The sequence below is a fragment of the Leptidea sinapis genome, chromosome 31 (genome assembly GCF_905404315.1).
Source record: "Leptidea sinapis chromosome 31, ilLepSina1.1, whole genome shotgun sequence".
In the NCBI taxonomy this organism is placed as follows: Eukaryota; Metazoa; Arthropoda; class Insecta; order Lepidoptera; family Pieridae; genus Leptidea; species Leptidea sinapis.
This window is the reverse complement of record NC_066295.1, coordinates 2,512,606-2,538,134: the sequence shown is the minus strand read 5'-3', so window position 1 is coordinate 2,538,134 and position 25,529 is coordinate 2,512,606. Positions and strand designations below refer to the sequence as shown.

Sequence of the window (25,529 nt, the reverse complement as noted above, 5' to 3'; positions counted from 1 at the left end):
AAGTTATTATTAAAAATGCTATAAATAAAAACCTTTGCAACATTGAAGTGCAAGGTTGCTGTTATATGGCTGCTACATCAGTTCTGGGGATAATGCTTTTAAAAAATCTCATATTCATTTAACACGGTCAGTTTTATTAAAAGTATTTTGTTATTTATATAAAGTTTTATTTTCTATCCAGGCAATTTGATCAACTTAGTGCATTTTCATGCAGGGCGTTGATTTCATCCTCAGTGCGATCAGCAAGGTCGTTGATCTCGAAAACAACAAGCGGGGGGTCCGGTTCCACGTGGTTCAATGCTATTATTCCTTTTAAATGCTTCACAAACTCCTCATAGCGCATTCTCTCCTCGTCCACACTCTCGTATTGCTTGTTGTAGTCGTTAATAAACTGTTGAAAGAGTCTCGGCGCGTCACTGAGCTTATAATGTGGCTTCTTGAGAACTTTTACAACAGTACAATTAGCAAACGTAACTAATGCGAGCAATACGCACAGTGAACAACGCAACATCACGCCTGAATCGTCCGACATTTATAACGTAATAGTTATAGTACCTATATATATTAGTAGGTATATTTTACTTCGTATAAATAACAGTGAAATTTTAATTCACTTCTAATATGGTTGTGTTTTCAATTAGCTTCTAATTGAATCCATAATGCAAATCATGTTTAATCAATGTAAAATTAAATCGCCGTATGTGACTTTGGCAACAAAATATATGCAAATATAAAGTGTATACAGTGCATTTTAAAATAAGTTCAATATCAGCAAAATTAAAAAAAGGAGCGTCAAGCCCAGAACTTAACCGATTCTTTTGGAACTAGCATTTCTACAGCCCCTTTTTGGAATCAATTACAGGCTGCAGTTTTGAGAACCGACACGATCCCAGAAAATGTTTAAAAAAAATGAATTACGAAATTCAAAAGAATTGGAAGAGACGTTTATGTGGTAAAGGTTACTATAACATAAATGACTTTCTTAATGATATCATAGACTGGGAATGGAAGGACCGCCATCAGGCTATATAAATTATAAATATGATTGTAAAACGAAGCCCGCCGAGTTTATTGCGACCGTTTTGAGAACCGACACGATCCCAGAAAATGTTTAAAAACAATGAATTACGAAATTCAAAAGAATTGGAAGAGACGTTTATGTGGTAAAGGTTACTATAACATAAATGACTTTCTTAATGATATCATAGACTGGGAATGGAAGGACCGCCATCAGGCTATATAAATTATAAATATGATTGTGAGACGATGCCCGCTGAGTTTATTGCGACCGTGCTTCTCAGGTCTGAGGCATTAATTTCTGAATAGGTGGTAGTTTGACATTCAATAAATGATTTCATAACCTATTTTAAATAAAAAACATGTGTGCAATTAACACGTGGTGGAAGTAAAACCTTCAAAAATTTTGCATTCAAGATAATGAGACGAATATAAGAGCATAATTGTAGGTTTTAGTAATGATCACTATGAAACAGCGTATGATAATTATTATTTTACATTTTATTCGTATATATTAGGTACATAGATTTATTCACACTCAGAGCTTACATTTTCGATAGACGATACATGAGGCTTATGGTAACTTAAATATGAAATAAATACTTTGGTCTTAATATTGTCAATATATCTTTGGAATACTGCGTCAATTACTGATCTTGATGTTGATACAGTGCGACTGCTGCACATTTTTAAATAATATTTGGCGTCCAAAAACTCAATCAACGGAGTCGCTGTGTCCGATAATTTATATCAAAATTTACATTAAACCTCTAAACTGCATATGAAGTCCTCGTACATGTTAATACATTTTCGGTCTATTAAAACTAAAACAGTACTATATAATTCGTTGGTGAGGCGCCATTTAGAGTACGCTAGTGTAATTTACTTACAAGAGACGGAAGATACGAAGGTGATATTGAAAGGAGAGTGACTGCGGGATATTGTGTGAATGGAGCGCTGCATGCCTTTATAAACGGTCAGACTGTGCCAATAGAAGCGCGAATGGCTGTACATAATGGAGTGCTTGTCGCCACGTTATTGTATGGAAGTGAGAGTTGGGTATGGCAGAAGAAGCATAAAAGCAGAACTAACGCAGTTGAGATGCAATCACTGCGTAGTATGTGTGGGGTAAGACTGACTGATAGAATTCCGAATGCGGTAATACGAGCGCGCTGTGGTTTGAAAGAGGATGTTGTGACAAGGACTGAAAAAGGAATTCTGAAATGGTTTGGGCACGTGGAGCGAATGAGTGAAGAAAGAATTACGCATCTATATATAAGGCAAGTGTGTGTGGGCAAGTCGGTCGCGGGAGACCTCGTAGAACATTCGTCGACCAAATTGGGGACGTTTTGAGAAAAGGAGAGGTCCGAAGCACCCGCAACCGGCGAGCATGTATGAAAAGAGTAATGAATGTAGAGGAAGCGCGTGAGCTTTGTAAGGATAGAAGCAAATGACATTCTATTGTCTCTGCCTACCCCGCCGGGAACAAGGCGTGAGTGTGTGTGTGTGTGTCTAATTTGGAACCCGCTTTTTTTTTTATGGAATAGGAGGACAAACGAGCGTACGGGTCACCTGTTGTTAAGTGATCACCGCCGCCCACAATCTCTTGCAACACCAGAGGAATCACAGGAGCGTTGCCGGCCTTTAAGGAAGGTATACGCGCTTTTTTTGAAGGTACCCATGTCGTATCGTCCCTGAAACACCGCACAAGGAAGCTCATTCCACAGCTTTGTAGTACGTGGAAGAAAGCTCCTAGAAAACCGCACTGTGGAGGACCACCACACATCCAGATGGTGAGGATGATATCCTAACTTATGGCGTGTCGTGCGAAGGTGGAATTCGGCGGCAGGAATCAGGTTAAACAGCTCTTCGGAACACTCCCCGTGATAAATGCGGTAGAAGACACACAATGAAGCGACGTCTCTACGCAACGCCAAGTGATCCAGCCGTTCACAGAGCACTGGGTCCCCAACAATTCGAGCTGCTCTGCGTTGCACGCGGTCAAATGGATCGAGCTGATACTGGGGTGCGCCAGACCAGAGATGACAGCAATACTCCATGTGTGGCCGGACCTGCGCTTTGTAGAGCGCTAGTATGTGGGCCGGCTTGAAGTATTGCCGTGCTCTATTAATGACTCCCAGTTTCTTTGAAGCCAATTTGGCTTTGCCTTCCAGATGACCACGAAATTGGCAATCGCTCGAGATTTCGAGACCCAGTATTCCGATACCAGGCGCGGCTTTAAGAGAAGTGTTCTCGAAGAGCGGTGATACGACAAATGAGGTTTTTTTTGTGGTAAACGCGCAAACTTGAGTCTTCTGGGGGTTAAATTGGACAAGGTTCAATTTTCCCTATTTCGCGACCTTGTCAAGAGAGGACTCGATAGAAGACACAAGTTTCTCCCGGCATTGGTCGACGATTTTCCGAGAGAGACCTGCATGGCCAGTGTATACGACATCACCAGTGCTTTCGTCTGCATAGCAATGAATGTTGGAGGTGTCCAACATATCATTGATATGCAGAAGAAACAGTGTGGGAGACAGCACACAGCCTTGGGGCACTCCAGCATTCACGGGCTTCGGGTTCGAGCAATATCCGTCGACAACGACCTGTATGCTGCGCCCAGTGAGGAAGCTTGAGGTCCACTTGCACAAGCTCTCGGGAAGCCCAAATGATGGAAGTTTGGAGAGGAGCGCCTTGTGCCATACACGATCAAAGGCCTTCGCTATATCCAGGCTAACTGCCAGGCCTTCCCCCTTGCTTTCAATAGCCGCTGCCCATCTATGTGTTAGGTATACCAGAAGATCACCTGCCGACCGACCATGGCGAAACCCGTATTGTCGGTCGTTGATCAACTGGTGACCCTCTAGATATACCAAGAGCTTTTGTCACGCAAAATATAGTCGTCGAGTTGCGGATAGTAGCCCGTGATAACCTATAACCTATACCAAGAGCTGACGGCTAATTATGCTCTCCATGATCTTGGAGAGCAGGGAGGTAATAGCAATAGGCCTGTAGTTTGCCGGATCCGAACTGTCTCCTTTTTTTTGGATCGGATGGACAAGGGCTGACTTCCATGAGTCAGAGACTACGCCTTTAGAATAAGAGTGCCGGAATAAACGGGTTAGCACCGGCGTCAACTCAGGGGCACACGTTCTAAGCACGATTGGAGAAATGCCATCCGGCCCGCTCGACTTCCTGACGTCCAACGAAAACAGAGCTCGCCTAACAGTTTTCTGTCTGAACTGTACTTCAGGCATAGAGCTCTGACACCGCGGAATGGTCGGCGGTGTTTTTCCGTTGTCGTCAAGAGTCGAGTTAGAGGCGAAAAGAGTGCACAAGAGATCGGCTTTCTCTTTTGCCGTATGGGCCAGGGTGTCATTCCTCATGTGCAACGGCGGCATGGACGGCTGGCTGAAGTTACCAAGAGCAGCTTTCGACAACGACCAGAACTTGCGTGTTCCGGTCGGGTAACTGGAAAGCTGCTCGCCGATTTTGACGACGTGTTTTGACTTTGCACGGGCGATTTGCCGCTTAAAAAATCTGGAGGCACGGTTGTATTTCCTCATAAGAACTGTGCAGTTCGGATCCTTTGTGCCCAGCGCCGCAACCCAAGTTCGATAGGCCTGTTTTTTGCAGTCAGATGCTGCTTTAACAGACGCATCAAACCAGGGCTGTGATCTGCCACCGATGGGTACTACAGAGTTTGGTATAAAAATATCCATACCCTGTAGTATCACATCGGCTACTGCAACGGCGCAGGCACTAGGATCATCCGAAGGGAAACAAACCCTGCCCCAAGGGTAGGGATGCAAAAAAGGAACGCATCCTATCCCAATCTGCTGACTTGTAGTGCCAAACGCGGCGGGTCGCTGGTGGTCTGCGACGTTGGCGTCGGATAGGCACTACACTCGTGGTCGTGGTCGGACGTTCCGAGAGGGGCGTCGACAAAGACCTGGTAACCATCGGGATGTGTAGTCAGCAGAAGATCCAATAAGGACGGCATGTGGCTATCCACATCCGGGAGCCGCGTTGGCGACTCAACCAATTGGGACAGACCATACGCCAATGCAAAATTATGCACAGATCGCCCTGCGTAGTCTGTGGTACGTGATGGGACCTGTAGACACACGCATAGATGCGGACGCGGTCCTCTAAATCTACGCGGAGCCAGAGAGTGGACAGGTCCCTACCCTCAAAATTGCCGAGACGGCGACAGCAGATATCCTCCCTAACGTACACACATACCCCGGCATGAGGCAAAAAATTGTGCTCAATTTTGTACCCGGGGTACGTTAAATATGACGTATCGCTAGGTCGAGATATCTGCGTCTCAGTAAGGAAACACAAGGCCGGCTGCGCCGTCTCAAGGTGGTGGTGGACGGCGTTTAAATTGGAGTGAATTCCCCTGATATTGCAAAAGTCCACGTTGAGTGTGGAGCGGGGTGCCGTGGTGATACTGCCTCGTTTGTCCTTGGTCATGCGCGGTTCTGTGCCCTCCCCAGAATACGAAGGGCAGCCCGGGCTAGAGTGCCCGGGGAGGGATTCTCCAACTCTGGTAGCCCGGACGAGTCTGGCCCGATTATGCTTATCTGACGTCAAAAGACGGCAGCGTGACTCTCCCACTTCTAAAAAGCCCTTACGCCTCTTACGACACCCATGGGCCTGGGGGAGTCCCTATTATTTTTACGCTCCGGGAAAAGTACAGGGCTTTACAGTGAATATTCACATAGAATTACTGTAACGATCCTTTTCACGTCATACTACATTTGTTTCTGAGGGAATATCATATGGGCATGCTTATGAGCAACGGTTACGCTTTTTCAGAGTGCAATCTCTGAGCTCCCGTCGTAAAATCGCGACATAGTATTGCTTTACAAAATAATGAACGGGAAAATTAACTGCATTGACATACAAAATGAAATACCTCTTTCAGTTCTATACAAAATTCCTTGACAACCGATGAATAACATTTTCGATACCCCCTACTATAGAACGAATATTTGACTTAACTCTCCTTTTGTTAGAATATGTATTAAATTAAATCTAGACATTTTTTATGAATCAGAAAATAAGTTTAAAAATATTGTCAGCATTCATGCATTGTTTTAACTGTTAGCTCTAATCTTTACTATGCAATTTTATTCATTTTAATATAAAGTTATTTCTTTTTTAGTCCTGTTAAAATGAAAATAAAATCTGACAATTTGTAGCCTTATAACCTTAAAAAAAAAAATTACTTAAGTTGATCTCATAACCATTATTGTTATTTAGTTATATGTTTTTGGATTTCGATTTTACTTATGAACCAAACTGAGTGATGTGTCCATTTTTATAGTCATGTGCAGGGCCGGATTTAAATTTAATGCCGCCCTTGGGCTCCGGAAAAAAATCCGCCCCAATAATTTTAAATAAACTTATAGTTTATATATTTTATTTTTCAAAACTAAAATAACTACTTTATTGCAGCAACTTTATCAAAACAAATACTTATATTTTTTTTTGTAATTACATAAAATAAAAAAATCGATTAGTATTTTAAATCTCAAATTTTTGTTTTATTATTAATTTTTACTAAACGTGCCAAAATTATAATTTACAAATAATGGATAAATTGAATTTCTTCAATTATCAATTAAACCATAAATTATTAATTAACAGAATTAATTCATTATATTGAGCAATATTGATAAGACTAAAAAAAAATTTTACTTTCAAAATTTTGCCGCCCTGGGCACTTGCCCCAACGACCCCTAGTGTAAATCCACCGCTGGTCATGTGTATCAGTGTTTGTTCCTTTATAAAGTAAGACTCATTGTATGTTAAATATAACATGATCTTGATGTTCCGTATTAATAAATAAATAAATATATGATCTCAACCGCTATGAGAGACATTACTATTACCGCTACCATATTTATGTACTATGTAGTAATATGTCGGTATTATTATCAAGGTATACTCGCATCATACATAAGACAATCTCTTATTCAACTATAATCGCCTGGTACCAAAACAATGTATAATCATTTTCTCCCACGTAAAATTTTATGAATTTATGTGTCCTGTCTTACTTTTTCGTTTCATCGACTTCAAATCACAACAATGCTTAAAAAGTTTTCTCCCAGCCAAACTGTTTGGGTGGCTTAAGATAATCTAGCGTTATTGTGATAAAATATCATTTCAGCCGCTTTCTATCAACTACTTGCATTAATATCATCAATTGTTTGCAGTTGAGATCCGAACCGATGGTTCTGTCCGGCGAGAAAAGTTCATGAACAATGCCATTTCAATCCTACCATACACATAGCATCAACATATTGCGGGTAAACCCGGGTCTTTCCGCAGTCTGTAAATCTTGAGAGCGCTTTCGCACTACGTCCGATCCGAATCCGATCCGTACCCATGAAAACACGGTCGGAGTACTCGTAGAACTATTTCTATGGTAGTTTACGCACTATATCCGTCCTTCCGTCATTGTATTTCTTCCTGTCCACCGTTAGAAATAGTCTACGACTACACCAGACCATATTTTAACGGGTACGGATCGGATTCGGATTGGAAAGAAAGCGTTCCGACCGACATGAGACCCCGGCCTTTTTTGGACGTTAGTATATAAAGATATTAAACACCTGCAATTTTATTGATAAGACGTCTGGCTACTCTTTGCTGTTTATACAATAAACATTAGTATCTACCATGGTTCTCGGAGTAATTGAGACCGATTATTCTCTAAAGTATTGTGCCAAATACATTGAGAATATATCATTGTTTACCAAAGATTCATAAATTCTTACTATAAAAAATTTCTTAGTTATCTTTTAGGTTGATGTTCTTTGAAAGTCGAATGCCAAAGTGAACATCAAGAGTAAAATAAAACCATGTGTGTGGCTTTTAATCTTACTACAAAAGCGCGACTTAATTTCCAAAAAAGGCGCTGATTTTGAACTTAACGAATTAATTAATTAATAAAAAAATTCAAGAAAAGCCGAAAAGAACAGGACATGTTTAGTGGCAAAAAATATAGCAGTAACAGAGTCTTATTTCTGCAGTAGTGCACTTGTTCCCTCCTGGTTGAACAGTGTGTTTTAACGTGCACATCACATCTTTAACGCCTTGCCCATGTACAAAGAATAACCTCGATCCAAAGCCAGTATCCGTAAGTTTTCGCTCACCTAGCGACATATTCTCGTTCTCTTTCGTTTCACAGCCTTTCTTTCGCAGTCGTAATATGTACACCCGGCCTCGGTCTCTAGGTGACTGATGAAGTGCGATGTGATCGGGTTTATATCGGTATACGTTTTGTAATGACTTACCACTGAGACTGTAGTCACTGCTATGGGCAGGTGATGCCCGTTTAGGCGGAGCATGTACTTATTCCGTAAATAATTCTCATAAAAAAAAGAATTAAGAGACCGCAAATTTAATATAGCCGAGCCAGTATGTCATACAATATACCACCCAGAACTGAATGTATAAAAACAGCAGTTCTAAAATATTTATTAAAATATAAAACGAATTAAACATTATGAACACGCCAACATATAACAGAAACCATATTGGTATTTACATATTAGCCTAAAATAATTAACCAAGTTAATATTTCGGTATATTCTGTTTACTATTGATTTCTTATCTTCTTCCCTACAGCCATTTTTTTCTTCTCGGTTTAAAACCTTTCTGGGCCAGTTCACTCAATTCCTTTTGTGTATAGTCGGCTATGTCGTTGATATCATATATTGCGCGGCCCCCACGGTTCCATTCTATGATATGTTTTAAAGTCTTTACAAAATTTTCATAGGATTTATTTTCCACTTTCGAACTGTCATATTGTCTGTTGTACAACCTCTTAAATTTCTGAAAGAGCCTCGGTGCGTCGCGTATCTCATAATCCGGTCTGTCGTCGTCTTGACAACCAGCAATCGCAACTAATACTAACAACATGCCCAAAAAACATCGCAACATTACGCTTACTCCAAACATTTCTTCCTCATTATTGGTTTATTGTTAATACTTTGTAATATATATACTGTACTGGCGTGTACTTAATCATAAGAAAACCAGTAATATAATGAATTCCTAATTCATTCATGTTTCTGATTAGCTTCCAATTGAATACATAACATTACCGTGTTTTAATCAGTTTAATAAGAATACATTCTTACCAGGCGTAATAAAACCGAATAAAATGTTCCGTATATGTATTGCAGTGTGCATGTTTAATATATTGAAATTGGTAGAAATTTTTAATAAAATTCAAAAAGTTTTTAAACTTTTAAGTTGGTTGAGTAATACTTTACTCACAAGAAAATATACATAAATTTAATAAAATGTTTGTTCATATCTCAAATTTATAAAAAAAACATTGCGTGCGTACAAAGTACACATGTCAGAAGTGAAATCTGCATGGTGCATGAACCTCTAAACTGCATATGAATTCCTGGTACGTGTTGCTAGGATGACACATGATTTCAACCGCTATGAAAGACATTCCTACCACCATTAATATATTTAATAATATGTTCTCCTGATGTCTATGTAGTAATACGTCGTGCGCTTGGAGTCAGAAAATATTAAGGTATACTCGCGCCATACTTAAGACAATCTCTTCTTTAACTATGAACGCCTGGTACCAAAATATTGTATTATGCTTCCTATCTCATTATCTCCCATATTAAATATTATGAATTGATGTGCCTGCTATTTCGTTTCATCGACTTTCAAATCACAACGATGATATGGAAGTTTTCACTTCAATAGCATGCATATTTTTGTCTCATTCTTTGCCTCTTACCTGTCGTTTTTTCCGTTGCATCCGGTTTGAAATTACAACGATTCTAAAGAAGTTTCACTTCAAAAATCTGAAATATTTATTAGACAGGACTTATATTATGTACCTACTCTGTTGCGATATTAATTATTATTGTGAGTCCGTCCTTAGGTGGCGTTGAACATCTTTTATTTCTAAAACTACTACGAGTAAATGTGTCTCGCTCAATCTTGTTGGTCCGTGTGACGTCACCGTGTACCGTACCTGGTCCTGCGCCTGCGCGGTGCGCCGCCCGCGTGCTCGGGGCGGGGCCGCGCTCCCCCCCGCCCGCCTCCGCGCGCGCCGCGCCCGCTCCACTGGCGTACACGCTCGCCGCTGCCCTCGTCCGGACCTAAACAAACAATATGTTTGTTACTTTATCAACACCCATGCTTATATGCTCTATTAAAGATTCTGAAACAGTTAGCTTATTGCCAACATTATAACACCCAATGTTCTAATAACCATTACATGATCCAAACGAGTGTTGTAATGTTGTACTGAATTTCATAACAACACTCCTATGTTTTTTTCGATCCCTTCATGCGCAAAGAGTTTCAACAGACAGCCACATTCTTATTGCATAGCATCACTAGCATAATGAATACATCCATATTATCTGGTGTATTCCCTACAAGTTGGCAAACAGCTTTGGTGAAGCCCCGACCAAAAAAAGAAAATATTAATTTAATGAAAGAGTTACGACCAATCAGTATATTACCGTGCCTATCGAAACTATTAGAAAAAATTGTTTATGCTCAACTCACAGAATATTTAGAGATAAATAACATACTACCAAAATTGCAATCGGGTTTTCGGAAACGGTATAGCACAACAACTGCATTAATGGAAGTATTGGATAATATATTAGATGCCCAAGATAAGGGGGCGGGTACAATCTTAGTCTTACTAGACTTCTCGCGTGCCTTTGAAACTATAAATAGATCTTTATTAATATCTAAGTTAAAATTTTATGGCTTTAGCTTGGACACCCTTAAATGGTTTCTAAGTTACTTAGAATATCGTAAGCAGACTGTGGAGCTTACATCAATTGATGGCAAGAAATGTTTTTCTGAATTTACTCCTGTCAATCGAGGTGTTCCACAAGGTTCCATCCTAGGCCCTATAATTTTTGCACTTTACTGCGCAGACATTGTAGAAAGTATTAGGCATTGTAAGTTCCACTTATATGCTGACGATATACAATTATATATTACATGTAAGCCTGACGATGTTAGTAGCACTTTTACGAAACTAAATGAAGACTTACAACGTATTTCAGAGTGGTCAGAGTCACATACTCTCTTATTAAATCCCGATAAAACGAAGTTCATAATATTAGGAACTAAAATCAGATCGATATTATTGGCCAACAGCATCCATTACTTCAAATAAATGGGAAGAGTATCGAAAGAGTTAGTGAAGCACGTAACTTGGGTTTATTAATGGACGAACAGTTAAGATTTGAGAAGCATACGCTCACTACCGTTCGAAACTGTTTCTATGGACTTAAAATTTTATATAATATTCGGAATTACTTGAATGTAGGGACACGTATCAACCTTTGTGAGAGTCTAGTTCTATCTAAATTTAATTATGCCGATGCAGATATAAGTCACAGGCTCTTAGCAAGAACTAAAAATCTTATTCAGCGAGTACAAAATGCCTGCGCTAGGTATTGTTTTAAAATCCCTCCTCGTGAACATGTCTCACCATATCTAAATAATGCAAAAATGCTTAAAATAGAATATCGGAGACAATTGCATTTCGCCACTCTTCTTTTTGGGGTTATAAAATACAAAAGTCCACAATATCTTTATACCAAGTTACGATGGTCTGCTGACACTTGCAAGCTTCTCCTTACCTGCTCTGTGTTCCACCACACTGGTCAGCAGCATTCGAAGGAGGCTTTTGTTATAATTACGCTAAAATATAGAATGACTTACCTCCTCCCCTTCGTAATATACATAGTGTTTATACGTTTAGAAATAACTATTAAATGTATTTGTTTACATTTCAGTCGGGCCTCTCTCAAAATAAATCTTAATATGTAGATAAAAAAAAAATCACGCCGCAAATCTCTTTCATAGTTTCAATGAATTTATTTAATGTGTAAATGTATGTTATAAATATATATATATTTATTATACTTTTTTTTTTAAATATAAAATACTGTTAATTATTTATTTATTTGTATATGTATATATCTATTAACTGATCTCGCAAACTTTATTTGGGCAATTAAATAAATAAAAAAATATAAAAAAACCGGTATGCACACAAAATTTCATGCAAATTGGTGCAGCCGTTTCGGAGGAATTTGGTAAGAAACACCGGGACACAGAATTTTATATATTATATAATCAATATATATGTAATTTATAACTGTTACGACCTAGCCATCTACTATAATATTATTTTTTTACCCTACTACTACTGAGTACTATAATTTATTTATTTATTACATAATTATTCTATTTAATAATGGAAGCACTTGTGGCTGTAATCGCGACGGCCGCCTTATTGAAGGTAGCTACTGAAAATCAGTGTTGGGTGATACCCAACTAATATGCTGAGTAGCAAACCTTTTTGGGACATAACACTGCAAACACCACCTTATTATGTTGATATAGAATAAGCCTTACTTTAGTATTTAATGCATGTTACTTTTAATTAGATTAGGCATATTATAGTAATTGTTAAGATAAGTTTTTTCATATTATATGTTATTATATTTTGTAAATGTTCACGTGTATTTGTAGTGTTTGTTCCAAATAAAGATATACTTACTTACTATTGCTCGATGCGTGGCATCTGTATGAATTTCAAAAAAAGAACATTTTCTTTTACGCGCGTTCCACACTACCAGAACGTCGCGCGCCGTAAATAAAAAAAGTAGGTTATTCGAATCCCCGCCATTTTGCTTCGATATTTTTATTGTTTTGTTTACAAAAAATGAGCGATTCATTATAAACGCTGCATGTCCTTTACATGAATACTTTAAATGTCCTTTACATTATATTCGAGTGAATTTTAATTATTGCACTATACAAAATGGAAATTACTACCAAAATAAATAATAGTTTATATGTATATAATCAGTAATGAATGATATTAGATTACTACTACGACTGGTGTTTTAGTGTTAGCAGTAAGCAAACTGTTTTAGAATCTTTTAGAGGATTCATATTCTGGGTGTAGATAAAGTCTTGTATGCAACTGTTGATAATTAGGTATTAAAACACTCATGTCTACTACTACTCGGCTTCGCCTCGTGAGATAAATCCACATTCGTGTTTTAATACCCCTTATTACACAATAGTTATAATAACTATTATCGAAAAGAGATCACGCTATCATTCAAGGATAAGGTTTTATTCAAACGAAAGAAGAGAACTAGACGGGGCATGAGTATATATTAGATAAATATGTTGACTAAACCTTAAGGAGCTATAGTCCTAAAAATTAAAATTTTTGAAAATCTACTGAAATTACTTCTACAAACATTACGGTTCCAATTTTTTGACATGTTTATCTTCATTTCTTTATCTAAATTATCGCAGTTTCGAAAACACGATTACGAAAAAAAATCTCAGTAGATTACTTTTTGAAAAATATGCTTTTTTATTTGAATTGTTTTATATTATTATAAAACTATGATAGCTATAAACACAAAACTTATTTTATTCGATAGTTTATTAGTATTTATAAATTTTCCTTGTGGGTTTTATCAATACGCTTTGTGAATTATTTTATATAAATATTTTTCGTAATAAACCAAACGCGTCGCCTTGGTTGCATGCTCGCTCATGCCATTAATACGCCCGTGATCACTGTCAAGAACGGTACTGTGTTCGTTTTTCTCGGGTTCACATTACGTAAGATTTTAGCAAACAATTACAAAGCGGGAATCATAGTAAAAAAAATGATGATGCGACAGCATATTTGTTAAAATATATAGGTAAATGGAAGTCGGAAAGTATTAAAATAATATTTACGTTATATTGTTTTGAATATAATGCCACGCGGGATTTTTATATGTATGTACTTTAGGGAAATTAGAAATCCAAGATGGCCGCCGCGTAAAAATATGACTTCAGCAATATGGATATCGTGTCTGAGGCTCTCGAGGGTGCAGAGAACGATTTTGGGATTTTTTTGAATATTCATGGTGGCCGCCGTGCAAAATTATGATTACAACATTATAGTACCGTCATAATTTAGCGCGGCGGCCATCTTGGATTTCATAAACAATCTTAAATTCGTTCTCTGCACACTCGAGAAGTTCGGATTAGATATCCAAATTGTTGAAATCATAATTTTGCGCAGCGGCCATCTTGGAATTAAAAAAAAAAACTGCACGATACAAGGCTAGTAGGGAAGCCCGAGAGTAAGAAATACTCTTCCTCGATGGGTGTTAATCGCTCTCTCCCTTGAACGAAAACCTCTTCTTCTTGAACAAAAACGTCTCAAATTTCTGTGACGTTCTTTTCCGTTTCATTTGTAAAAAAAATTACCCTCATTCGCCTAAAGAAGTTTGATTTCAAAATGTATAAAATAATACAGCATTTCGTACTCTTGCGCAACCGTTTTAATAATATATTGCGCGGTCGTTCCGGAGTGGGATCCGACCTAATCCGGGCGGACTGAAAATGGCGCCGGATTGCAATCCCTAGTTTGAAGGTCGAGTGGCGGTCACCTCTGAGCACAGGCACGCCGGTGACGGCCAGCGCCTGCTTGTCGTGGCGGTGCTGCTCCACCAGCGTGCGCACGTCCCGCACCAGCGCGATGGGGTCGGCCAGCAGCTCGGGCACCGACTTGCGGGCCGCGGGCAGCTGGTGCAGGTACACCACGATGGCCTGCCGGTCAACGGTACCAGTCAACACTCATTAGCCACACATAGGGGCAGAAAGCATTTACTTTCTCAACATTGATTCCTTTACAATTCTTTTTAGTGTCATTTCAAATATACCTGATACTACTACCGCTTCGGAAACAAATGGCACTCTGAGAGAGAAGAAGCGGCGCAAGAAACTCTCCCAGCATTCTTTTCTTGCGTTCTTTTTAATAAAATATACAATATTATACTGTCATTGCTATTGCTATAAAATAATCAGAATCTAGTCCCAGGCTGTCCGATCACTTAGATATTCAGCTGTGGAGTAATAGAATTTACGATAGGGACATTCTTTGATAAAACATTTAGATTTATTTATTGATAATGCAAGAACAGTGGCTGGGACTTTATTATAAAAGTCTATACATTTACCCTAATAAAGCTATTATGTATCTTATGAAGCCTACTAGAATTAGTTACAAACAATCCCTTATATCTAGTGTTATAATAATGAAAATCACTATTTAGAGCAAAGCACAAACCGCTAAATTCACGTATATAGTGATATATTCACATTGATATAGTGTTTACTCTGCAAAAAAGAGACGTCTTACATATTAGCATGGTTATAGACAGTCTCTCAAAGAAAACTTTTAAAGAAACAAATATTATAACTATTCATTGTCAGTACATTCGTCAAATTCGTCGAGAATCATCACCTTTTCGCTCTTAATTGTGATTTTTTATTATTATAACACTAGAAATAAGGGATTGCTTCTGAATATATATATAGACTTTTATAATAAAGTCCCAACCACTGTTCAGGCATTATCTATTAATAAACTTTAATGTTTTATTAATAAATGGCTCTATCGTAATTCCTACTACTCCACAGCTGAATATCAAAATGATCACCAGGGACTAGATTTTGATTATTTTATAGCAATAGCAATGACAATACAATATGGTATATTTTTATTAAAAAAAAACGCAATAAAAGAATGCTGGCAAAATTTCTTGCACCGCTTCTTCTCTCTCAGAGCACCATTTGTTACCGAAGCGGTATTAGTATCTAGTATATTAGAAATGACATCAAAATAAAATTCTAAAGGAATCAATTTTGAGCAAATAAATGCTTTTTATACGCTTATAAACTTCAGAATAAAGGAGATAGAAATTTCGGTTTCTTAGAACACTCCCATATTATTTATTAATTATTTTACTTATTAATTAAGTAACAAGTTATCCAACAAATGAATATTTATGTATATAGTGCTTCCAATTGTAGATTGAGTGTTATTTATTGAAAGTTATAATTTATTCAAAATTTCAATCAGGCTGTCCGATTATCTGTCCCATATCTTTTTGTTATAAATGTAAGGTGATCACCTTCAGTCCATGCAACTCAAGCAGTGTGAGATGCACGCGGTCCGCAGGCGCGGCGGGCGGGGCGTGTCCTTCAATAGCGAGGTGCGATCGTCCCAACAACGCACTCACATACTTGTCGAGCACGTACCAGAGCATTTCCGTGAAGAAAGGGTAACGGAACTTCTGAGGGACCTAAAATAAAAGCAAACGTTTAAAAGATTCCTCCTACTGTTCTCTTCTGTACTATATTCTCAGTATTTATTAGAAATTACAGAAAACACAAAGGATTCGGTTATAATTAAACATTCACTTATATGTTATATGCTAATAAAAAGCATGTACAAACGGGCAACAACGTGTAGTTTAAAAAAAAACCTAAAAAATAATTATAAACTTATACAAATACAATTGATATAAGAGGGTTGAACTTAAATATGAAAAAAAGTAAATTAAACAATGTGATGTACATAAGAAAAACCACCAAAAATGAATCTCAGTTTATTGCCAATATTTTTTGTTCTTCTTTGCTTACATTAAATGTAAATTATATTGAAATTTTCTGTTTAAATAAATAGTTTTACATTTTTTTTTTAGATTTTCTTCATTTCTCGGGATCGATCATGCATCGTTCATATCGTTTTATTTTTCGTTTTATTAAGCCTGTATGTCATAGACATCAAATTTTGACATTTACCTTTGTAACATCTTCAACCTGCGCGATGTTGAGCTGCTTCTCAATCCCGAACTGATGCAGGAAGTTACCGCCGAATACCAGGGAGTCGCTGGGCGTGTACACCGCGTGGATCCAGCCCGTCGGGATAAAGAATGTGTGGCCAGCCTGAAGCTAAAATAAAAAACACATTTATTTACTTAATAATAATGTAGGTTAAAGTAAATTGTGCCACCTATTACACTTAACACTTAGGTACAGTATTAGAAATTACAATAATATTTTTTTTTCTCATTTATTTTTTGAGCCTAAAGTAGATTTACTTACTATGAAGGGCCATGTAATGTTTTAAATGTATTACGTTATTATTTCTAGCAATCTTCAGTTTCTCTATAGTCTTTTGTTAAAAACCAGTTTTTAACTGCATGTGTTTGAGTTTATTTGTAGTAATTTCAAAAATATTAAGATCTTTATTTGTTTTATTTTATAGAGAACTTGATAAGAAAGGGATTTGTTTATTAGTAAATTTTGTTCTGTTTGATGGGATTTGACAGACATTATGTCGCTTTATTTGTTCGCATATTGTGTAATATGGGAGTTCATTGTGTTTATATAGAAGCACATGTTAAATATACAACTGTCCCACGCTCATTAGCCTATTTTCACGATACAGCTGCTTTATGGGATGCCTAAAACGTTTAAAAAACATTACTTTAAGCATGCATCTTTGGGCCCGTTCCATACATATTAGATGTGATTTCGGGGCTCCTCCCCATACCGGTAGGCAATATATTAGTAACGATTGGACCAGGGACACATAAATGTGTTTTATAAGTTCCGGATCTGCTGCTACATGTCGTAAGCTTTTAAAAATATATATTAGTTTCCTTATTCTTGTTGTCTGATTATCAATATGTACCTATGTCCCATCTCAGGTGTCTGTCTAGATAGACTCCTAAGTATTTAATATGGTCAGCTTTTAGAATATTTCAACAGTTGCAATAGTCAGATCGACCAGGAAAATGCATACATGAATGTGTTTTAATCAGATAGTCTTGTTCAGGATTGTTTCTGGTTGAAATTGAAAAGGGGCGTATTTCGTTTTATTTACATTTAGGGTCAATATGTTGAGTTTCAGCCAATTAGATACTTTGCATAACCCTCTTGCTGCTATTTCTTTAACGTCTGTCTTTTTAATTAAATTTGAAACACAAAGTGTTTTACTTCTCATTATCCAGCATAACTCATTAAAAAATGTGGTTAGGTAACCATTTTCACGTTTTTCGGGTTTACTCTATTTTAATAAATAGGTGTTTGGAATGACGCGGGTGGAACAAGATGCTCCTATACAATCTCCTTACAAATCTCAACAACCTCTTGAGAAAGATCTTTATGCATTTTGGAAGCATTTTATATAATTATATGTATGTAGAAGAATGTGGACATTGGATATACAGCATATTATTTGGTTTACTTATAATATAGGTTCATGTTTTGCTAATTCCACTTTTCTGGAATGCATCTTATGTCACTAATTATTATGAAAACTCGGTAATATGTCGCACTCTATCCAACTATAATAAGCAATTCAACAGTACTGAACTTTTTAATAACAGTAAAGGCTGCTTTAAAAGGAGTGGTAGTAAAAATCTAAAGGGAGGTTAAATTTAGAGTAATCACACACACACACACACGCGCGCGCGCACACACACACACACACGCACAATAATCATGTCTTATTATAAATATTGTAAATCCGTTATTAGATGTAAGTCCTACAAAATAGTATTATTACACGTATAACCTAATTTAAGTCCTGTGGATTTTGTGATGTTTTAAATAAATAAATCTCATTGAGCAGTATTCCCGGTCTTTAATTCACTTTAACTAGTTTCGTTACTGGTCGCTGGTGAGTCGCAGGTCCGGACGAAATTCTCATTTTATCTATACACAGTATTGTAGGAGGTAAGTGTTGGGAAATAATGAGCCATGCCAGTGGTAGAAGTCAGGCAAGTATTTAAGGACCAGAGAAAAGATAAACGTATAGGATTACATGTCCGGACTACCACTCTGGAAGGATATTTCCTTCCAGTATAAAAAGTATCCACTGATAAATGGACCCTGTTTGAAATTATTAGCATGAATAATGCATAAAAATTATAAAGAAAAGCAACAATAATTCGACATACATGGACTCGAATGCATTTCTCCACAGTATCTCCAAAGAACACATCGGACTGTTTGCCTGACAAAACCCACTTCTCATACAACTGCAGGTTGCGCTCTGTCGGCGGAATTAACCAGAATACTTTTGCCCCTGGAATAAAAAAAATATATCATTAAATCTATCATAGAAGATACGAATTTGTTTATTAACACTGGGCTAGGTTTAAAAAGCATTTGATAAGTTTGACTAAGCATTGATTTGTAAATTATAATAAATATTACAAATCCATGTATTTACAAATTATGTATCATTGTGAGCTCCCAAATCGCTGCAACAAAATTGATGAAATAAAATTAATATGCATGCTCTTTTAATAGAGCTAATTTAAGATATTTGTAATTTTGCGCTTTGAGCGCCCTCTATTTTAACAGGTTTGGCTGTACTATGACGTCATAGTTCATAACAAGAAACGAGTGCAGAGGTTAGATTGAAAACTAACAAATTCAAATTCAAAAACACTTTATTCATGTACGTCACGAAAATGACACCTATAAATGCCAAAAAAATAAAAATATTGTTTCTTATTGAATTTACCGCTACTTCGTAACGGGTTGAGCTAATGAGAAGAAGTAGCAAGAAACTGATTGCCAATCTTTTAATTCAATTTACATTTTGTCACTTTAAAATATTTTAATTTTTCAGATTTATCAAATAATAAAAATTATAGTATAATACTGAATGTTACTGAATTGATGAAAAAAGTTTTATAAAAAAATATTTTAATTCTATTTAAATCACAGCCAATCAAAAAATGAAATTATAAACTATGGCCAAATTTTAAAATGAATAGAAACTGCTCACCTCTCAAAATGTGGTACCACACAGACGTACCACCGAAGTCAATGTGAAAATCCGTGTAGCACCCCTTGACAGACATCAAACAGTATTTCTGTACCTTCGGGTACATCATGTCATCGAGAGCGTTTGTAGATTCAGTCTGTAATTGTAAGGATGTATATAATAGACCAATGTTATGTGATCACTAGTGATTGCACATTCTCCTGAAACACCACAAAGGTCAAAGAAGGGATGCGGGCATCTTAGGAATGCACGCGCTTTTTTAAAGTAACCTTCAGAATACGCTCGAGATGAATGCAGAGTTCAGGAATGCGATAGTGCTGTGACCGAATAATAATTATTGATGACCATAGTCATGAATGTGTCGATAAATTGAAACCATGCTTAATTCACTATTTAACACAAGGTAAAAATTATAAAAAAAAAATTTAATTGATTAATTCATCATTTTAACCCATTAATTAACTCTCAAATTTTTGTCTTAAACAATTTTGCGCCATTTTTCGTGCTAGAAGATGAATACAAACTCGTTTTGTTTTCTAACGGAACCTGATAGACTCAGGATTCGGATCGGTCATTATTACAATAAAAAAAAATAACACGGGATAGCAACTTTAGTATTAACGCGATAATACGGTAAGCGATGTCTACGGCACAGCACTACGCTGCAGGCGCACGAGGCGAGGCGTGCGGACAGCGGGGGGGAGATGCCTCATGCCCCGACTGCATTCAACTCGCGTGCTAACTGTAACTCGTATCGTCCGGGAAATACAGCGCAAGGAAGCTCATTCCACAATTTTATTGTACTTGGCAGTTCCTATAAAATCGCACTGTGGAGAAACGCCACATGTCCAGATGAAGACGACGAAGGTGGAATTGGGCGGAAATAACGCCAAACAGCTTTGCAGGGCACTCCCAGTGATAAATGCGAAAGAAGACACAATGAAGCGATGACTCTATGCAACACCAAGTGATCGGAGCCGTCACCAAGCAAAGCATTGGAGTTATAAATATAAATGAATAGAATTTTCAAAATACTGACTCTATTTATAAAAAAAATGGTCGAGGGGACCAAAAGTTTATTAAAAACGTAACTCCATGAGAATATACCATTGTACTGATATTAAGTGTTATAATCAGTCAAGTACTTTTAATTTATTTAAATAGCAAACAAAAAGACTAAAACACCAGGAAATACATACAAAAACACCTATCATTCTCATTACAGTATCAGGGTAATTACCTGTTGATCTTTTAGGTGTCTCGGCCACACCGTCTCGACCCAATCAATGAGTCTCACAATCTTCGGAGCCTGCACGTAATTCTCCAGGCGCGTGTGGGAGAACTCTAATGAAATAACATTGAGCAGTCTCTCTTTGTTGGGGTCATCGTAATATCGCTGCCAGTCCTGAAACATTTTTTAACACAATTAGCGACGCGCCTACTACGTATTTTATATAAAAAATTGGACAAGTGCGAGTCGGACTCACCAAAAAAGGGAAAAGATTGTTTTTTTTTTTTCATTTTTCGTCATAAATCGAAAACATCATAAAATTATTTTACAGTATGTTTAAGCTTGTGCTAATGAAGCCCTTTCATACGATACTCCACATGAAATCATCAAAATTTGGATCGGCGTTCCTTTCATAAAGACCCTGTTGTTTTTTTGTTATTTCCCTATACTTGTAGTACCCTATAAGACGGTATTACTTGTCAAATTTCAGAGTTCTAAGTCAGAGGAAAAAACCCTATAATTTTTTATGTCCTTGAGAGTGTCGAAAGTATATGTTTTTTGCGGCATAATAACATAAGGGCCTATCTTTGCAATATACTATTTAATTATTCGCACAATTTTTCAAAATATTACCTTATATTCCAAATATTTCGCCAATATTTATTAATTTGACTACCAAACAACATTCGATAATATAATTTAGTTAGGTAAACTTGTACTTCATTGTGTTATGGCCAGTAGGTGATTAAGCCTTTATTATTACCTGAGAAATTCTACACATCGTTAGAGTCAGAAATGACTTGATTTTCAATAACCCTAGCAACTCTGTTCGATGTATGCAACAAAATGGAGGGAGCCGGCAATTTTGGCCTGCCCTTCCAGTGGCTCTCGGTAAATAGACTCAAAGACGCCAACCACAGCTTAAAGACTGATTTATGTATTTCCTTTCTTGGGTTAGTGTTCTCAAGCAATACTTTTAAGATGTGGACGCAATCCTGTGACGCAAATCTTCTTAGAGTTGAGCTGGATTAATTTTAACCAGCGCCACTCGGACTCACTTTCAGACATTAGTTTGTCTCGCTTCTTATCGACACTTTATCGAGTGATGCGTTAGCACAGCCGGTGTGACAAGAGAAAGCCATTGGTACTGTCGTTTGCAAAACGATGAATATCACTAATTTGCAGCTTATCCTTGATATTCAGAAGAAGCAACATAGAAAATAATAACTTTGTATGACCAGCGTTTAGGGGTTTGAGTCGGAGGCGTTATAAACAACCTTAATCACCAGCTGAGCCACCTTTACGGATACCGTACTGCAAATCTCAAAATCAACTAGTGCTTCTCCGGGTCGCCTATGTCTTTTCTGTCTCTATTGAATGAAGTCCTTGATAACCCAACGTTGATTTATATGTATAATGACAAGTAGTAGAGGTTACCTACCTATGCATATACAATCATTCATATTAAAGTGCACACAAGCAATAATAAGCAAGAGGAAAATACCAAAGACATTTTTTTTTATTTACCAAACAAGATAAATATCATTACGATCCGGGGAAGTACTCATTATGAAATGTATTAAGATCGTATGTGGCTAAATATAGACCGAATAATCTACGCCTTTTACCGGTGATACCAACATCAGCAAATAAATAAAAGCGGGAAACAAAACTCGTTCCTAAATGCGTAGTTATGTTTTCTTGCGAGAAACACAATAATATATCATTAATTTATTTTTAATGGTAAATATTTGTGAATGATGATTGAATATTTGATACCTTCATGGTCATCTCGATGTTCTTCTGTGTGTTAACATCCATCACGTCAAGAAGGCGTCGGGAGCCGACGCACATGCGCACATCGTTAACTGTGAAGTTACTGGTCGGCACTCTGCGGACAAACAGGGGAAAGGTTACAGGTCATTCCTGTGCGGAACTTTGTCGCAGTCACACCTCGTAGGTATACTAGGAGTCTCATTGAATGGCCGATAGATTGTCGATGCACCCAGTGAAGCGTTTTAAAAAAGATACGAAATAAGATACCATTTTGAATAACTTATGACTGGCCTCGACTTTGCCTTTATATGGGCAAATACCGAATACGACATAACTGACAAGGCGTTCATTATAATTTACTTTTCGACTTATTAGTTACCGCGACGTCGTCCGCGTGGACGTTATAACTTATAAGGCAGCAACAATACTATGCTTGCATCTAGTTTGATAATAAGTAGTACAATGTAAGGCCAGATTGTTGCCGATTCTTTGAGTGCATTCGGTAGCCAAGCGTAAACGAATATTACTTGTCTGTAATTTTTAGGTAACCTTAGAGTAAAAAAAAAGTACAAATTTAATTTATACCAAAATTTTTGACGATCCGGGATGCGAATACGCGTCTCTGTAGATTACGACGCATGATTCATTCATATTTGTATGTTTGTTAAACAGTTGATAACCTGCTCATCTATAATCCCTACTAATATTATAAATGTGAATGTAAGTTTGTTTGTTACGCTTTCACGCCTAAGCCACCGAAACGATTTTGATGAAATTAAGTACAGAGCTAGACTAGAACTTAGAAAAAGACATAGACTACATTTTATTGCACAAATAGATTTGTAGGGGTTGAAATAGGGGGTGGAAGTTTATATGGAAGAAAGATGATACTAAGAAACTTTGTATTTAGGCACTTATTAAGAAATAAATAAATATTATAATAATAATTTATTGACACACTCTTACACATATTATCTTGCCCCAAACAAGGCACTGCCTGTACTATATGAGTGCAAAACACTATATATATCTTCTATTTCTTCCATATAAACTTCCACCCCCTATTTCAACCCCTACAAATCTCTTTTGTGCAATAAAATGTAGTCTATGTCTTTTTCTAAGTTCTAGTCTAGCTCTGTACTTAATTTCATCAAAATCGTTTCGGTGGCTTAGGCGTGAAAGCGTAACAAACAAACTTACATTCACATTTATAATATTAGTAGGGATTATAGTTGAGCAGGTTATCAACTGTTTAACAAACATACAAATATGAATGATTATATATATATATAAATAAATAAATAAATAAATAAATAAATAAATAAATACAAACATCCATGACTCGGAAACAAAAATTCACATTCATCACATAAATGTTTGCATCTACCGGGATTTGAACCCGGGATCTCTAGCTCAGTAGGCAGGGTTACTAACCACTGGGCTACAGGGGTCGTCAATTTGTTCTAGCGTTTTGGAAATTTCGACATGTGTGGGGATAACAAGGGGAAAAGAAGGTTTGTATGGAATCCAAACACAGTCACGCTTTCACGTATAACTTTGAATTCGACTTTGAATTATATTTGGTACAAAAACAGACTAGACCAACTTGAGAAAGGACTTAAGCTACCTATTGTTATATTATAATCGTAATTTTCGGAGATAAAACCATGAAACTTTGTATTTAAGGACATGATAGGAAGTTTTTAAACTATAATACCTGTATGGCCGAGTGGTTAGCGATCCTACCTACTAAGCTAGAGGTCCCGGGTTCGAATCCCGGTAGATGCAAGCATTTATATGATGAATATTGATGTTTGTTTCCGAGTCATGGATGTTTATATGTATTTATGTATGTTTAAATTTATATATGTATGTTTAAGTAAGTATATTGTATTAAATATATCGTTGTCTTGTAACCCATAACACTGGCTATATGCTTAATTTGGGGCAAGATAATTTGTGTAAAAGTGTATCAATATTATTATAATTAGTGGAAGGCGAATGAGGAAATGTCAGTTTGTAACATTAGCAAAAGCAGTGAGCGCGGGAGAATGTTGCAGCTGTGCATGCTGTTGGTTTGGGATAAATATACGATGTCCCACAAAAAGGCAATCGAAGCCCTAGATCACACAATGAAAGACAGCAAAGTGGTATTTATACAAAAGTAACCAGGGTATCATGGGAGGAATGGTGGCACTTTTAGCTGGTGACTTTAGACAGACCCTGGCGGTTATTACTAGGCGTATAGATGAAATAAATGCTATAAAAACAGTTTTTCTGACTACAAATATGCTAGTGCAAGCGCACAATTATTCTTAATATGAGGCTACTGTTTTAAAAATCGGAGAAGATTATATACCAACCACTGACCTCTACTATATATCAATGGACTGGCGGCTGTTAAAGTGCTTTTGTGCCTGTTTGACATTCGCCATTTGTAGTATTGGCCATGTAGCGAGAGTCTGCCGTACTAAAACTAGACAACTTCAGCAAACATCGATAGATCTTGGGAAACTATTTACAAAAAATAATTGTGTACTTTATTACGCTGATTCTTGAAGTATAAGTAACACGGAAAACGAACGAAATTAATTCAAAATGCAAAAATACTTCAGAGCATTGCACGTTACTTCGCAGCCATTTGTATTATATGTCAAAAATTTGTTCTCGGGACGCTCGCGAATGGCGCTTCAAATAGGCACAAAAAATTGCTGTCAAACATATGGAATAGCCTGTCCAGTGGTATTTATATATGTCAGTAACAGTAATAGCATGACGTCACTGAGACATGAATTC

At 37.0% G+C, this 25,529-nt stretch overlaps 1 protein-coding gene across 1 annotated transcript in view; it reads right to left on the bottom strand.

Moving 5' to 3' along the window:
* LOC126974044 (jmjC domain-containing histone demethylation protein 1) overlaps positions 1 to 25,529 on the bottom strand; it is a 70,009-nt gene that overhangs the window by 32,390 nt on the left and 12,090 nt on the right. The window contains exons 3-10 of the mRNA XM_050821416.1: positions 22,737 to 22,848; positions 20,967 to 21,131; positions 19,727 to 19,862; positions 18,888 to 19,015; positions 16,723 to 16,872; positions 16,050 to 16,220; positions 14,523 to 14,682; positions 10,049 to 10,175 (exon numbers count right to left, since the gene is read on the bottom strand). Coding sequence (XP_050677373.1) covers positions 10,049 to 10,175; positions 14,523 to 14,682; positions 16,050 to 16,220; positions 16,723 to 16,872; positions 18,888 to 19,015; positions 19,727 to 19,862; positions 20,967 to 21,131; positions 22,737 to 22,848 — 1,149 coding nt within the window. The remainder of the gene's footprint in view (positions 1 to 10,048; positions 10,176 to 14,522; positions 14,683 to 16,049; positions 16,221 to 16,722; positions 16,873 to 18,887; positions 19,016 to 19,726; positions 19,863 to 20,966; positions 21,132 to 22,736; positions 22,849 to 25,529) is intronic.